The sequence below is a fragment of the Drosophila biarmipes genome, chromosome 3R, assembly GCF_025231255.1.
Source record: "Drosophila biarmipes strain raj3 chromosome 3R, RU_DBia_V1.1, whole genome shotgun sequence".
Classification (NCBI taxonomy): Eukaryota; Metazoa; Arthropoda; class Insecta; order Diptera; family Drosophilidae; genus Drosophila; species Drosophila biarmipes.
The window spans coordinates 14,230,308-14,248,239 of record NC_066616.1 but is presented as its reverse complement, the minus strand read 5'-3'; the positions used below and the strand labels follow the sequence as shown (position 1 = coordinate 14,248,239).

The following is a 17,932-nucleotide window of genomic DNA, read 5'->3' as shown; positions in this document are numbered from 1 at the left end:
ACGGCGCAGAGGCAACGTAAATAGCCACAATATGTTGAATTTCTAATTAAAGAATTTTTAGTGGACTTCTCGTTAAAAGCCCGTTTTTGGGTGTGTGTGAAAAGCAGGCACGGAAAATAAAAGTCAGAGAAATACGGCTTGTATGTAGGCGATTTACCAATATTTTACAATAAATTTAACAATATATTTTTTAAATCGTATAGAAAGACAAAATGTCATTGCCTTTCTGGCCAACCGCTGCAAGCAAGATATTAATTTCCCTGAAAAATTCTAAGGATCAGCATTACATAGGCCAATCAACTTCATACACGTGTGTCTAGAATCTAATTATCTGAGAACGGGGCCATGTGCCCCAACACCTTTTCGCGGTTCTAATGCAGTATTTATGGGTCGAGAATTACACTGCGTATACGTAATGTTACGTATGCGCCTCCAAGGCTGGCGGTAACTCTTGACATTTGATTACGGCACGCATTACGCCAAAAAGCTGAAAATCGAAACGAACTGCAGTTCGCATGTAGGAAAATGTCAAATTTCCACGGAGCCCGTCTTGTGTTCCTGGCAGGGGTAATGCAGCACAGGGCTGACAAAAAATATTACATACAAGTCTGCGCTTATATAAATACATCTTTTAATGCAAATGACAAGTGCAACAACTGCAACAATGAGACAATATACATTATGTATCGTCATTACAGTAATTTGCTTATGTAAACGACTTGACACACCGCCCCCTTGGCCGCCCAAAACTGAAATTAAAGGATGAGAATTGAATAAAACTCAATGAGCCTGCCAGTCGAGGCTGCGAAAAAAAAACAACAATTTTTTAATGACTTCTGGCCGAACATACCTACGGATGCCTGTACATAAGTGCCATGTGTACATAAGGGCTTATCTACTGGCAGGCCTCTCCACATGGGCCATGCTATATATAATGTGGTACATTAATCGATAATTGCATTTTTTCGTTTCTTTTTTTTGTTGTTGTTGCTGTAGTTGTTGCCGCTTTTCCCCATTTCTTTTGCCACTTTTCATGCGTTGTCTCTCTCATGGCGCATGCCATTTGCATTTGCGTTAAGCGTATGCAGAGTGTGTGTGTGTAAATGAGTTTCCGTGTTTAATTGCTTCAATTTTTTCGGTTAGTGTGGGTTTAAGGTACGAAACCGACCCAGCAACAACAGCAGAAACCTGAAAAAAATCCCCCACAAAATGCAAATAAATCATACGCCTCGCTGCGGCGGGTCACAATTAGTTTAGTCATTTGGCTTTAATAGCTAACTTTGATTAAACGCACTTTCGTTTTTGTTTGTCAGTCGGTTGTTGTAGGTTTTAGGGCACCGCACCGCAGCGACGACCCCAGAGCAAACAAACGGACAGACAGGACGACAGGCCAACTGACAGGATGGGCAGACGGGGGGCGAACTGAAACTCCAATCCTCTAGTTTGCCATCCCAACAGCCCACCTGACGTGTCACGTTGCGTTGCCTTGAATGGCAAACTCTCCCGCACACACACTATCCGAAAACACCTATTCAAACACACACTCACCCATGCAGTCATAGGTCAGACTACCCACCGACATCGACATACACCCATTTTTCTTCTATTTTTCTTGTACAGGAGTCGCTGGCATAATCCAGACTCATTGGGCCTAGCTGAAACTTAAATGATAACTAAAGTTTTGGAAACCAATTGGGTTTTAAAATTACCTCTCCAGGTGTCAAAAAGTATGCAACAATATATTTGTAAGCCCCAGTAGTTATACTAGTAGGTGTCTAACATCGCTTGCGAAGGTGTCAAAAAATATGCAAAAATAGATTTTAAATGGACGAAGAAAACATTTAGGTTAAAGGCTTTAATTAGATCTGTTCCTGGATTATATTAAATAACGATGTTAATTTTTTTTTTTTTTTTTTTTTTTTTTTTTTTTTTTAATTAACATCTTTATTTAATATAATCCAGGAACAGATCTAATTAAAGCCTTTAACCTAAATGTTTTCTTAAGTAAATAATCTCTTAATTATAAATTATAATTAGTTTTCAACTTGGTATATAGGAGTAGATCAAATTACGACTAGTTTCAAGTAAATAATATATTCATATTAGTCTCTTAGGAGCAGCCCAAAATGTCTTCTTTTGAGCCTGCGAATTGGGATAGCCCCCTGTAATCTCCGGGCTAGACGATTACGGTGGGCAGTTAGACGGTCGTTGTACCTGCTTGAGAAGAACGATATTTGGTCTTCAACAAGACTCAGGTTGAGGTCATTGTGAAGCGTTTGGCCGCTAACGAACCACTCACAGCCAGTGATTTGTCTTAATGTTTTGTTCTGGACGGTTTGGAAACGTTTTCGGTGGGACGCAGCCGCCACTCCCCAAATTTGGATTCCATATCTCCAAGTTGGTGCGATGATTTGTTGATAAATGTGCCGCTTGCATCTTAGAGATAGTTTGCTTTTCTTGTTTAGCATCCAGAATAATTGGTTCCGCTTTAGGTTGCACATTTTGACGACTCTGGCAATATGTTCTCGGAAGGTTAGGCGTTTGTCCAGTGTGAGGCCTAGGTATTTCGCCTTAGTCGCTTGCTCTATGTCCACATTATTAATGTGGACCACCGGAGTTGTTTTTCGGCGTAACGTAAAGCAAACGTTTACGCATTTGCTTTCGTTGATTTTGATATTGTTCGCCGTGGCCCATTTCTCGAATTCGTTGAGGTAGGTTTGCAGCGTTTGTGAAGACTCGGTCTCACTGTTCGAGGAGCTGAGAAAGCAGACGTCGTCAGCGAAGCTGGCCAGCAGCATTTTGCTGTTGTCGTAGGTCATTTCTTCATAGCTTGGCTTGGGGATGTCTGCTGTAAAGATGGAGTACAGTAGCGGTCCTAAGACGCTTCCTTGGGGAACGCCAGCTGTAATGGCAACATTTGCAGAGATTGCGTCTCTGGACTGGACGCAAAAATCTCTGTTTGTGAGAAACGATCTGATGAGCGATGTTAATTAAAAAAAAAAAAAAAAATGGACGAAATGATGAGTTAAAGTTGCATACTTCTAGACACCTTTAATAATACTATACGAATCAGACATATCTGCACTGCTACTCGGTGGCTCTACAGTTATATTGAAAGATTACAGAAATCATTGAAGTTTATAAACTCCTTTTGAAAGTCTTAAAAAAATGAATACAATATAGGAAACACTTTGCACTGCCTACTTTTAGGCAACTTTAGAAAATTTCAACCCGAGAAAATCTTTTTTTAAAACGAAATGCTTTAGGTTTCGATACAAAAGTAGCGATGCAAAAGTAATTTAAAATGACGTGCAATAATGTAAAATCCCTTAAGACACCTAAATGGAGGTGCCACTGTAAGTTCGCGGCCAGCGAAAAATTCTATTTAGCATACATTCAGGCGCTGCTTGCTTGGCATAATGTGAACGCGGGCAGACAGCAATGATGGCACTGGCACTACCCCACCAGAACCAGAACCAGACCCAGAAGCCCGGGCAAACCCAGAAGCACACCCAGAAACTGAAACATAACCCGAACCCAAAACAGCATTGAAATCCCGCCTTGCGGCCGTCGACGTCGTCATCTTCATACGCAATGTGTGTCGCCCCGACCACAGGCGCAAAACAAACGCACACTCGTGCAGCCGGAGACAAAACACGGCAGACACTGGCTGTGTGCGTGAGTGCATTGCGTGCGTGCATTCTGCCTGTGTGTTTGTTGGTATCTCAGTGTGTGTGTGTGCTTCTGGCAGACCCACAGAAAAAGAAGAAGAAGAAGCAACAGTAGGGGAACCCCTGGCATTTCGCCTGTGCGTAGCGTTTCCTTCGCTGAAAAACACACGCACCCTTCGTCCGCAGAAGGCCGAATGCAATTTGTGGCTCGGTTTGTAATGAATAGGAATTACCAGTCGAACGACGGGGGAGTGGATAAGCCACAGCTAATTGATACAACCCGATAGATCGGTGGGACGTGGCCTAATACCTAAGGAGGCCTCGAAATTAGCTGGGAAAAACCTAAGACTTTCTTTAAAAAATGTATTAATAGGAAATATGTAAGGCAATATATTTTTTTTGGTTTAATCTTTTAAGTACTTGAGTTCAAAAATCTGTAATATATGTATGTCTAAAAGTATGCTATGAACAAACAGAAACAACGTCTTCGTATGAAACTCATTGATCGTACGTCTTTCAACACATAATGCATACTTTTAGGCACACTCTTCAGTAATTTTGAAAATTAAAAGGAAATTGTAAAGCTAAATATTAAAGAACATATCTGGTTTTTATGAAAGTTATATTAATAAATGGAGTTATGCCATTTATTAATTTTATCAGCGATTAAAATAAATCGTAAATCCCGCGCAGGGCTTATATGCTGGCAGGGCATTTACGTATCGTGCAGATCCCGTTATCGGGCGCACTGCATTTTTTAACGACAAAATGCAGGCGTGTGTCTGTGGACTGGTTGCATTTTAAAGTTTGAGTTTTGTACGTCCCGTGCGTGCATTCACCTCGTTTTTTCGCCTTTTTTCGGTGCGTGCGGCAGGTGGAAAGTCGGGGCAGGGCGTGTGGCAGGGAAGGCGGTGGGGCAACGTTGACGTCGCAACCCCCGAAGCGCTAAAACAACGACAACAGCAACAACGGTGACGACGACGGCGACGGCGACGACGACCCTGTTTATTTGAGCGCTTAAAAAACTGCAGTTGCAGTTGCAGTTGCCGTTGCCGTTGCAGCTGGGAAAGCAATGCAATTTTTACACTGCGAAAAGTTTGAACACGCCGCTCCACTTTTGCGCCGGAATGAGCAGCAGTGCGTCGCTGGTTCTGGGCACCCCAATGCCCCTGCCCAATCCTCCTGCCCAACCCTGCTCCGGCTGCTCCACTTCAGCCCCAAGTTGCAATGCCCATTCCCCAAACGCACGCACCGAGCACACACGCACTTGTGCGCAATCAGGACGACGGGGACAGCCACAAGGACATGGGGGTGCTAGAAATTCCTAACCTGCCCACCTTCCAACTTCCGGTTCGAAACATAAGCCCATTCATCTATTTTTTTGGCAGTAAAAATGCTACAAAAATACCTTGATACCCCTCCATACAAATGCTATACTTTCGGTCTGCCATATGTACTTACATATACTATATTTATTTTTTCCTTCAGTTTCTTCGACTGGCCCTCCTTTAATTCGCATTTCGTGTGAGTTGACGCGTAGCCTTTTGCCATATGCGCAAAAGTTTTGCCTTTGAGCCACGCATGCCTGCCCCCTCAAGTGGCGGGGTTGGAGCCTAAACCACATACGTTCTCCCACTTCCACTCCCACTCCCGGTGGCCAAATGCATTTTGCATTAAATTGCATAACTTTTGTGCGGCAATTAGAGTTCTCGGACGGGCCAAGAAGGTGGGCCCAAGTGGAAATGCAGAAAGTCGCCTCAATGCAAACACACAAATCTATCAATTTTCCACTCGCACACATTTCGTATTCAATAATTACGCATACGCAGCGTGTGCCCCCGTCTTTTAAGTATAGTGCGCCCCTCACAATTACCCATTTCTTTTTCGTTTCGTTTGGATTCTTTCCTTTTTTTCAAGCATTTGTTCTCCTATACTTAGGGCATTGCATTTCAATTAAGTAATTTCTGTCTGCTAAAATTCCCAGGAGCGAAACAGAAACAGGGTTTGGGTCGACTGAAGAAGAAAATAAAAAGGTGGTTTATTAATTGCCACCACTAGGCAAATTATAGTTTATTAAGCCATCCAACTGGCATAATACTCTTGAACTGCTCAGGAACTTTAAATAATTAATGCACCGCAGCTTGGCCTTCTCGGCGAAATAGCGAATGTGTTTTCAGTGGGTCCACAAAAATTATCCAACCAGTAGAAAAATATTAGGGTATCTCTAAGAAAATAAAAAAAATTAATATTGTTAAAAATATTTATATCTTATTAATTGTTTTAAATTTTCTTACCTCTTTTTCAGGCCTAGAACGCGTTGCTGAGGAATTTATGGGTCGCAGGCAATGGAAACATTATCAAGAGCAACTGACGCGCAGCCACTTGAATATCGAGGAGCAACAGCCCATAGCAATAGCCGGTTCCGAGGACGAGCCACCGCAATACAAGCCCAGCAGCAAGGAGCCCAACCACTGTGAAACAGAGAACCACCGTCTAGAGCAGCACCACAACGGCAGCCAGCTGCTGGTAGAAGATTTCGGTGGGTTATATGTTAACCACACAATGCCCAAAGATTGCTAAATGTTATTGGATTCTTCTTTCTTCCTTCTTCAGAGAACAACCAAACATCACACGATTCATCACGTACACCAACACCGGGAGCCACCAGTACACCATCACCACCGCCTGAACCCATCGATTGGAGACCGTCGGCCAAGTGCAATTTCTGTGTTAACGGTCGCCTGCTAACGGTTAACGCCCAGGGCGAATTGGTGGCCGAACCAGCAGCAACAGCCACTAGTAGTAGCACTAGTAATAACCACATTCATCAGGTGGGTCTGCAGTCCCTAACCCTCATGGTGTTTAGAAAAATCCACGGAAGTTAGAGAAATCATTTAAAAAAAGTAACATCTTACTTTCAAATACCTTTGATCATTAAAAAAAAGCAGTTTACTAAACTATTTAAATAACAAACTTTTTTTTTTTTTTTTTTTTTTTTTTTTTTTAATTAACATCTTTATTTAATATAATCCAGGAACAGATCTAATTAAAGCCTTTAACCTAAATGTTTTCTTAAGTAAATAATCTCTTAATTATAAATTATAATTAGTTTTCAACTTGGTATATAGGAGTAGATCAAATTACGACTAGTTTCAAGTAAATAATATATTCATATTAGTCTCTTAGGAGCAGCCCAAAATGTCTTCTTTTGAGCCTGCGAATTGGGATAGCCCCCTGTAATCTCCGGGCTAGACGATTACGGTGGGCAGTTAGACGGTCGTTGTACCTGCTTGAGAAGAACGATATTTGGTCTTCAACAAGACTCAGGTTTAGGTCATTGTGAAGCGTTTGGCCGCTAACGAACCACTCACAGCCAGTGATTTGTCTTAATGTTTTGTTCTGGACGGTTTGGAAACGTTTTCGGTGGGACGCAGCCGCCACTCCCCAAATTTGGATTCCATATCTCCAAGTTGGTGCGATGATTTGTTGATAAATGTGCCGCTTGCATCTTAGAGATAGTTTGCTTTTCTTGTTTAGCATCCAGAATAATTGGTTCCGCTTTAGGTTGCACATTTTGACGACTCTGGCAATATGTTCTCGGAAGGTTAGGCGTTTGTCCAGTGTGAGGCCTAGGTATTTCGCCTTAGTCGCTTGCTCTATGTCCACATTATTAATGTGGACCACCGGAGTTGTTTTTCGGCGTAACGTAAAGCAAACGTTTACGCATTTGCTTTCGTTGATTTTGATATTGTTCGCCGTGGCCCATTTCTCGAATTCGTTGAGGTAGGTTTGCAGCGTTTGTGAAGACTCGGTCTCACTGTTCGAGGAGCTGAGAAAGCAGACGTCGTCAGCGAAGCTGGCCAGCAGCATTTTGCTGTTGTCGTAGGTCATTTCTTCATAGCTTGGCTTGGGGATGTCTGCTGTAAAGATGGAGTACAGTAGCGGTCCTAAGACGCTTCCTTGGGGAACGCCAGCTGTAATGGCAACATTTGCAGAGATTGCGTCTCTGGACTGGACGCAAAAATCTCTGTTTGTGAGAAACGATCTGATGAGCTTAAACAGGTTGGCTGGCAGCGCTGTTTTGACTTTGGCTAGTAGTCCCGGGATCCAAACTCTATCAAATGCCTGTTGTATGTCAAGAAAGATGCCGTTGCAGTATTCTTTATTGTCGTAGGCCTTCAGGATGTGATTGACTACACGGTGCAATTGCTCAATCGTACTGTGGCCGGCTCTGAATCCGAATTGGTGCATTGGGATAGTATCATTGTCTTCTAGGTGTATTATAAGTCGGGAAGCTATCAGCCTTTCCATTACCTTCGATAAAGAGGGCAGGAGGCTGATAGGCCGGTAGGAGCATGGATCCTGTTCCGGTTTCCCTGGCTTTAGAATCATACTGATTCTAGCACTCTTCCATTTTTTGGGAAAGTATTGCACTCTAAGTATCGCATTGAATATCAATGTGATAAATAATAGTGCTCTCTTGGGAAGGATTTTAAGTACTGCGTTGCTTACTAGGTCATGACCTGGCGCCTTTCGACTTTTGAGGGTACGTATCATGTTTGAGACTTCTTCCAGACGGATATGTCTTATTGGAGGTGACATCTGGAAAGGGCGCTGTAGTATTTCGTTTATTCTGTTGATATCCTCCTCGGATGCGAAATTAAACGCAGTGAATCTGTCGCCAAGGTGTTCCGCAAATGTTTGTACTTGCTCTTCTAAGGAGCGACACCAGTTACCATTGCTGTTCTTCAGAGGCGTAACTTTCTGTGGCATTCTTTTTACTTTTTTGGTAAAGGACCACATATTAAAAATGGAATCATTAGAATAGTCCATATTGGTCAGCATATGTTCGAATTGCGCATTTTTCAATTCAGCCATGGCAACGTGAAGCTCTCTGGCGCATCTATGCCATTGAGCTTTATCCTCAGGACTGTGCGTTCGAATATAACGTCTTCTCAGTGCTCTCTTACGGACTAGAATCTCTGCAATGTTTGGGTCAATTCTATTCGAGTGGCGTATGAGGGCTCTGCCATGATTGTTTGCAGTGTACACGTTTGCACTCCTCGCCGCATTTGTCACGTTGGTAGTGAAGAGGTCTACAGCGTCGTCAATCTCAGCAGCAGAGTTGAGCTCAATGTTAAGGCGTATCGATCTACATAGTTCTTCCTTGAAAACAGCTACATTTGTGTGTTTGCTAAGAAGTTGTCTACGTTGAGTGCATTGTATGGCTTCTGTTTTTAATGTAGTGATGAGAGATAGGTGGTCCGATTCAAGGTCCCAGCTGTCTCTGATGCTTAGCTTGTCGTGTGGAATGTTGCGATAAATTGCAAAGTCTAAACAGGATGGTCTTCGATTTACTGCGCTTGGATAGTATGTTGGTGCTCCAGTCGCCAGGATGTTGGCGTTAATTGAGATGGCGCTTGCGGCAAGTAAGTTACCTCGGTGACAGGTGATCGCAGAACCCCACCATGGATGTTTGGCGTTCCAGTCTCCGCTGATAAATGATCTTGGGAAGTTGAAGTTAGCGAATATGTCATCAAATTCTGATTGAGTCCAGCTGAAGTTCGGAGGGCAATAGATTGATCCGATGAATATTTGTCCTATACATGTTTGGATTCTGGCACCCACGATTTGGACTTTAGCATGGACGATTGGCTCGATGGGAAAGTGATTGATCTTTTTGTTAACCAGGATTGCAGCTCCACCCCTGTGGCTGCCGTCAGGTAGATTTGAAGTGTAGACTTCATATCCAAATAGTTGAAGGTTGGATGTCTTCGTTTCAGTGAGAAGGAGAATGTCAATATTCTCTCTCTCCGCAAGGTGGCCGATTTCCGTCATTTTGCCGGCAGCACCTCGCGTGTTCCAGGTGAGAATTTTTATTTGGGACATTGTGTAAGTTGCGCGTTAATTGCAACCAGCATCTTCAGCATCTGGGCTTGCATGGCGTATAGACCCTCGATAGCTTTTGAGAGCGATGCAACTGCCATTTCTAGTTTAGATTCTTGTGCATTTTGCTGTTGTGACACATCTGGGAAAAAGTGCGCATGATTTTTTGCACCGTAGTGATGTTGCTGTTGAATGGCGTCCTGTAGCCTATTTGTTAGGTTTCCTGGTCGTTTGTTTTGTTTTTCCGTGATTGGATTTGCATTTCTGGCTATTTGAGCATAAGAAACTCCATTTTCATAATGTTTGGGTGTAGAGTTATTGTTTATGCTCACTTTTGGGGTTTTCTGTACATTTTCGTTCATTTTGAGCAATTTTTGATAGGATTTGCAGCCACGGAAGTTAGCTGGGTGATTTTCACCACAGTGAGTGCAAGTTGCTGGTGCTTCTTTGCTTCTGGGACAATCTGATGATTTATGGTAGTCACCGCAAGAGACACAGATAAAAGGTCTGTAGCAATATCTTGCAGTATGACCAAACGATTGGCATCTCCTACATTGCACTATGTCTTGTGCTTTTCTGGCTACTTCAAAACGGACGCGTTGGCGACATAGAGATCGTAGTTGGAGTATATCTTTGTTATTTAGATTCTTTTCTACATTAATGAAGAAGAGGTTCATCTGTTCACCGCTCTTGTTGCTTTTTGGGTTATATATTGATAGAACTTTATGCCCCTGTCTGAGTAATTCCTCTTTGATTTTATGATGGAGCTGTGAATGGTGTAATCCTCGCACAACAACTCTGAATGGTTTCTCGTCTTTCAATTGATAGCAATGGAATTCAATTTTCAGGGAATTTAGTTGTCGTACTACAGCCCTGTAGGTGTTTGCGTCTTTGGTGTAGATTCTGTGAGTGGAGCCCACAGAGGATTTGATTTCAACATTTTCAAGATTTGTAACTTCCTCGATAGCGATAAGAAGTTCGTTCACGTTTGTCACGTCCATAAGAACGATTGGTGGTGGTTTTGGACTACCAGTAGAAGCAGATTTTACCGTAGATGAATCAGTTTTACTTTGTACGTTTGCGTTCTTGTTATGTGCATTGCTGTCTTTAGCCTTAGAAGCGGTGTGAGAACGGTAAGCCGCTGCTGCAGCGCTAGTCGATGGTTCGTCCACACTATTGCAGTCCATCTCATCGTCATCAACTGATAGTGTTTCGAACCTGTTTGCTGACACAGGGTCACTGGGTTCTAAATTTCTAATATCGGCACGTTTTCGTTGACTTATTGGTGAGTTCGATGACCCCTTCCTCTTCTGGCTCTGGATTTTTTGCCATCTGGGTGAATCAGATTCATTGAGGTCCGGTAGAGGGGGGAAGTCTATAGAAGTGCTTAATGCTTTAGGAGGCATAGGCGTTGAGCGCATGCCACTGCATATGCTGGGTGATGATGTAGTGTAGGTATATATTGGACTGTGAGTTGTTGTCAGAGTACTGGTGATACAGGCTGCATTACTGCTTGATACTGCTATACCATATGAGTTAAGCTTGCCGCTAGTGGCCAGATTTTTTGCCAGGGTTAACTCTCCTGGAATCACCTCGTCCATGACGGCTTTTCTCAGAGCTTCGCCCAGAAGCATTGTTTCTCTGGTATTTGCCATTTCTCTCGATTTTATGCAAAGTCGAATGTAAGTCAATCACTGCTTTTATTGCCCCTCTTGTACGGCTGCGCGCAGTGTGAGGGGAACAGCGATGCCCTAGCGGGCACAAATGCAGTCTTGTCGCACTACACTTATGTTGTTGTTGTTGTCCCACTGCCGACACTGCGCTAGACAGCGTCCGAATTTTTATGATCTGTGCTATTATTAGCACACGAAGAATAGATAACAAAATAATAACGCGTAAGCACGCACTTTGTTTTGTTTTTTTTTTTTTTTTTCCCACGACACAACTTGTCAAAGGAAATAACAAACTTTAATTATTTTTTTTGTATAAAAAAATTGTGCTTTAAAGTATGCAATGGTTTTGTTGCCCATCAAAGTTAAATATTATCGTTGCATACTTTTAGACACCTAAAATGAAATTAAATGTAATTTCAACTCCCCTGTTCATTACAAAGTAGGCCATCAACTCTTTGACAAGTTGTGTCGTGGGGAAAAAAAAAAAAAAAAAAAAAAAAAAAAAAAAAAACAAAGTGCGTGCTTACGCGTTATTATTTTGTTATCTATTCTTCGTGTGCTAATAATAGCACAGATCATAAAAATTCGGACGCTGTCTAGCGCAGTGTCGGCAGTGGGACAACAACAACAACATAAGTGTAGTGCGACAAGACTGCATTTGTGCCCGCTAGGGCACCGCTGTTCCCCTCACACTGCGCGCAGCCGTACAAGAGGGGCAATAAAAGCAGTGATTGACTTACATTCGACTTTGCATAAAATCGAGAGAAATGGCAAATACCAGAGAAACAATGCTTCTGGGCGAAGCTCTGAGAAAAGCCGTCATGGACGAGGTGATTCCAGGAGAGTTAACCCTGGCAAAAAATCTGGCCACTAGCGGCAAGCTTAACTCATATGGTATAGCAGTATCAAGCAGTAATGCAGCCTGTATCACCAGTACTCTGACAACAACTCACAGTCCAATATATACCAACACTACATCATCACCCAGCATATGCAGTGGCATGTGCTCAACGCCTATGCCTCCTAAAGCATTAAGCACTTCTATAGACTTCCCCCCTCTACCGGATTCACCCAGATGGCAAAAAATCCAGAGCCAGAAGAGGAAGGGGTCATCGAACTCACCAATAAGTCAACGAAAACGTGCCGATATTAGAAATTTAGAACCCAGTGACCCTGTGTCAGCAAACAGGTTCGAAACACTATCAGTTGATGACGATGAGATGGACTGCAATAGTGTGGACGAACCATCGACTAGCGCTGCAGCAGCGGCTTACCGTTCTCACACCGCTTCTAAGGCTAAAGACAGCAATGCACATAACAAGAACGCAAACGTACAAAGTAAAACTGATTCATCTACGGTAAAATCTGCTTCTACTGGTAGTCCAAAACCACCACCAATCGTTCTTATGGACGTGACAAACGTGAACGAACTTCTTATCGCTATCGAGGAAGTTACAAATCTTGAAAATGTTGAAATCAAATCCTCTGTGGGCTCCACTCACAGAATCTACACCAAAGACGCAAACACCTACAGGGCTGTAGTACGACAACTAAGTTCCCTGAAAATTGAATTCCATTGCTATCAATTGAAAGACGAGAAACCATTCAGAGTTGTTGTGCGAGGATTACACCATTCACAGCTCCATCATAAAATCAAAGAGGAATTACTCAGACAGGGGCATAAAGTTCTATCAATATATAACCCAAAAAGCAACAAGAGCGGTGAACAGATGAACCTCTTCTTCATTAATGTAGAAAAGAATCTAAATAACAAAGATATACTCCAACTACGATCTCTATGTCGCCAACGCGTCCGTTTTGAAGTAGCCAGAAAAGCACAAGACATAGTGCAATGTCGGAGATGCCAATCGTTTGGTCATACTGCAAGATATTGCTACAGACCTTTTATCTGTGTCTCTTGCGGTGACTACCATAAATCATCAGATTGTCCCAGAAGCAAAGAAGCACCAGCAACTTGCACTCACTGTGGTGAAAATCACCCAGCTAACTTCCGTGGCTGCAAATCCTATCAAAAATTGCTCAAAATGAACGAAAATGTACAGAAAACCCCAAAAGTGAGCATAAACAATAACTCTACACCCAAACATTATGAAAATGGAGTTTCTTATGCTCAAATAGCCAGAAATGCAAATCCAATCACGGAAAAACAAAACAAACGACCAGGAAACCTAACAAATAGGCTACAGGACGCCATTCAACAGCAACATCACTACGGTGCAAAAAATCATGCGCACTTTTTCCCAGATGTGTCACAACAGCAAAATGCACAAGAATCTAAACTAGAAATGGCAGTTGCATCGCTCTCAAAAGCTATCGAGGGTCTATACGCCATGCAAGCCCAGATGCTGAAGATGCTGGTTGCAATTAACGCGCAACTTACACAATGTCCCAAATAAAAATTCTCACCTGGAACACGCGAGGTGCTGCCGGCAAAATGACGGAAATCGGCCACCTTGCGGAGAGAGAGAATATTGACATTCTCCTTCTCACTGAAACGAAGACATCCAACCTTCAACTATTTGGATATGAAGTCTACACTTCAAATCTACCTGACGGCAGCCACAGGGGTGGAGCTGCAATCCTGGTTAACAAAAAGATCAATCACTTTCCCATCGAGCCAATCGTCCATGCTAAAGTCCAAATCGTGGGTGCCAGAATCCAAACATGTATAGGACAAATATTCATCGGATCAATCTATTGCCCTCCGAACTTCAGCTGGACTCAATCAGAATTTGATGACATATTCGCTAACTTCAACTTCCCAAGATCATTTATCAGCGGAGACTGGAACGCCAAACATCCATGGTGGGGTTCTGCGATCACCTGTCACCGAGGTAACTTACTTGCCGCAAGCGCCATCTCAATTAACGCCAACATCCTGGCGACTGGAGCACCAACATACTATCCAAGCGCAGTAAATCGAAGACCATCCTGTTTAGACTTTGCAATTTATCGCAACATTCCACACGACAAGCTAAGCATCAGAGACAGCTGGGACCTTGAATCGGACCACCTATCTCTCATCACTACATTAAAAACAGAAGCCATACAATGCACTCAACGTAGACAACTTCTTAGCAAACACACAAATGTAGCTGTTTTCAAGGAAGAACTATGTAGATCGATACGCCTTAACATTGAGCTCAACTCTGCTGCTGAGATTGACGACGCTGTAGACCTCTTCACTACCAACGTGACAAATGCGGCGAGGAGTGCAAACGTGTACACTGCAAACAATCATGGCAGAGCCCTCATACGCCACTCGAATAGAATTGACCCAAACATTGCAGAGATTCTAGTCCGTAAGAGAGCACTGAGAAGACGTTATATTCGAACGCACAGTCCTGAGGATAAAGCTCAATGGCATAGATGCGCCAGAGAGCTTCACGTTGCCATGGCTGAATTGAAAAATGCGCAATTCGAACATATGCTGACCAATATGGACTATTCTAATGATTCCATTTTTAATATGTGGTCCTTTACCAAAAAAGTAAAAAGAATGCCACAGAAAGTTACGCCTCTGAAGAACAGCAATGGTAACTGGTGTCGCTCCTTAGAAGAGCAAGTACAAACATTTGCGGAACACCTTGGCGACAGATTCACTGCGTTTAATTTCGCATCCGAGGAGGATATCAACAGAATAAACGAAATACTACAGCGCCCTTTCCAGATGTCACCTCCAATAAGACATATCCGTCTGGAAGAAGTCTCAAACATGATACGTACCCTCAAAAGTCGAAAGGCGCCAGGTCATGACCTAATAAGCAACGCAGTACTTAAAATCCTTCCCAAGAGAGCACTATTACTTATCACATTGATATTCAATGCGATACTTAGAGTGCAATACTTTCCCAAAAAATGGAAGAGTGCTAGAATCAGTATGATTCTAAAGCCAGGGAAACCGGAACAGGATCCATGCTCCTACCGGCCTATCAGCCTCCTGCCCTCTTTATCGAAGGTAATGGAAAGGCTGATAGCTTCCCGACTTATAATACACCTAGAAGACAATGATACTATCCCAATGCACCAATTCGGATTCAGAGCCGGCCACAGTACGATTGAGCAATTGCACCGTGTAGTCAATCACATCCTGAAGGCCTACGACAATAAAGAATACTGCAACGGCATCTTTCTTGACATACAACAGGCATTTGATAGAGTTTGGATCCCGGGACTACTAGCCAAAGTCAAAACAGCGCTGCCAGCCAACCTGTTTGAGCTCATCAGATCGTTTCTCACAAACAGAGATTTTTGCGTCCAGTCCAGAGACGCAATCTCTGCAAATGTTGCCATTACAGCTGGCGTTCCCCAAGGAAGCGTCTTAGGACCGCTACTGTACTCCATCTTTACAGCAGACATCCCCAAGCCAAGCTATGAAGAAATGACCTACGACAACAGCAAAATGCTGCTGGCCAGCTTCGCTGACGACGTCTGCTTTCTCAGCTCCTCGAACAGTGAGACCGAGTCTTCACAAACGCTGCAAACCTACCTCAACGAATTCGAGAAATGGGCCACGGCGAACAATATCAAAATCAACGAAAGCAAATGCGTAAACGTTTGCTTTACGTTACGCCGAAAAACAACTCCGGTGGTCCACATTAATAATGTGGACATAGAGCAAGCGACTAAGGCGAAATACCTAGGCCTCACACTGGACAAACGCCTAACCTTCCGAGAACATATTGCCAGAGTCGTCAAAATGTGCAACCTAAAGCGGAACCAATTATTCTGGATGCTAAACAAGAAAAGCAAATTATCTCTAAGATGCAAGCGGCACATTTATCAACAAATCATCGCACCAACTTGGAGATATGGAATCCAAATTTGGGGAGTGGCGGCTGCGTCCCACCGAAAACGTTTCCAAACCGTCCAGAACAAAACATTAAGACAAATCACTGGCTGTGAGTGGTTCGTTAGCGGCCAAACGCTTCACAATGACCTAAACCTGAGTCTTGTTGAAGACCAAATATCGTTCTTCTCAAGCAGGTACAACGACCGTCTAACTGCCCACCGTAATCGTCTAGCCCGGAGATTACAGGGGGCTATCCCAATTCGCAGGCTCAAAAGAAGACATTTTGGGCTGCTCCTAAGAGACTAATATGAATATATTATTTACTTGAAACTAGTCGTAATTTGAGCTACTCCTATATACCAAGTTGAAAACTAATTATAATTTATAATTAAGAGATTATTTACTTAAGAAAACATTTAGGTTAAAGGCTTTAATTAGATCTGTTCCTGGATTATATTAAATAAAGATGTTAATTAAATAAAAAAAAAAAAAAAAAAAAACTCCCCTGTTCCAGTTTAATTTTTCAAATTTAATTTTAAATATATGTTAAGCTTAATATTATTAGTTTCCTGATATTTTATTAACCTTTGACTTTCGTCCACGCAGCTCGACAGTGACAGCGACTCGAGCACATCACTGCCCCACCAGAGCAACAGCTACACCAACAGCAGTGGCAACAGGGCTCGCCACATTGCCGCTGCAACAGCAACACCAGCAACAACTGCAACTGCAACAGCTTCAGCGGCAACATCCGGCAATTCCCTCGAACTGTACAAGCTGCTGACCCAGCGGGCAGCCAAAATGACATCGATGGACTCGATGGCCGCCCAGCTGGCGCAATTCTCACTGCTGGCCGACTTCAATCTGATCAACTCGCTGGCCAGCCAGCAGCAGCAGCAGCAACAGCAACAGATCGCTAGTTCGGTAACGCCAACTACCTCAGAAGTATCTGCAGCCGCAATCAGTCCCGCACTCAAAGATACGCCCAGTCCCAGTGCCGATGCACCGCTCGATCTTAGCAGCAAGCCATCGCCGAACTCATCGATTAGCGGCGATGTGAAGTCCGTCAGGTGAGTGCCGAATTGGGGTTACCCCTTCTGTTCTCCCTTCCTCTGCCCGGAGGGAGTTGCAGCACATAAATACCTATGTATAAGCATGTATTCAATATAAATCTGGCAATCTGCGCAAACGCCAAAAAAAAATTAAAAACCCCAGCACAATACATACAAAAAAATGAGGAAATTCATGTAAAAGCGAAAAGGAGAAAAAAGGTGGAAATTAAGCAAGGTTTTGGGTGAGAAGTGAATATGGAATGCTCTTTTTGGGTGGCTAGAATTCTATCTTCTTCTTTTGTATCTATATATTTAAATTCTTGGATCTTAAGAGAGTATTAAATTTTCCCAATATGATTTTCTTTAAACAATTTATGTTTGTTAAATCATTAATATTTCAATTATATAAATATTCTATTATGTTAAAAATTCTTTTTATACTTCAAAATCTATTACTTAAAAATACAAGATAGGGCAGATGAGCCCCTAAGTTTATCAATCATAGTTTATGAAAATATTGAAATACCCCAAAATTATTGTAGAGCAATGTTCACCGAAAAAAACCGGAAAAAACACCGAATCGTGTGCCAGACAATACATGAGATAATTGCACTTTGGGCCAGCGCCGCCGCCTCTGACACTGCACTTACTGTAGCATACTTAACGGGGCAGCCCACCCACACACCCAAAGGCTGATGCTGTGGCAGTTGGAGCTTTATTGTTGTGAGCCTATGTAAAAATGGTGCAATTATACCACTGCCCCTGAGTGCGGTTTATGAAACGATGCCGAAAATTACACATACGCCCCGTTGCAGCCACGCTTAATTACCAGCGTTA

At 42.9% G+C, this 17,932-nt stretch overlaps 1 protein-coding gene across 1 annotated transcript in view; it reads left to right on the top strand.

Moving 5' to 3' along the window:
* LOC108031465 (mushroom body large-type Kenyon cell-specific protein 1) overlaps positions 1–17,932 on the top strand; it is an 80,877-nt gene that overhangs the window by 45,705 nt on the left and 17,240 nt on the right. Inside the window, exons 3-5 of the mRNA XM_017104904.3 lie at positions 5,977–6,210; positions 6,285–6,502; positions 16,650–17,113. Coding sequence (XP_016960393.1) covers positions 5,977–6,210; positions 6,285–6,502; positions 16,650–17,113 — 916 coding nt within the window. The remainder of the gene's footprint in view (positions 1–5,976; positions 6,211–6,284; positions 6,503–16,649; positions 17,114–17,932) is intronic.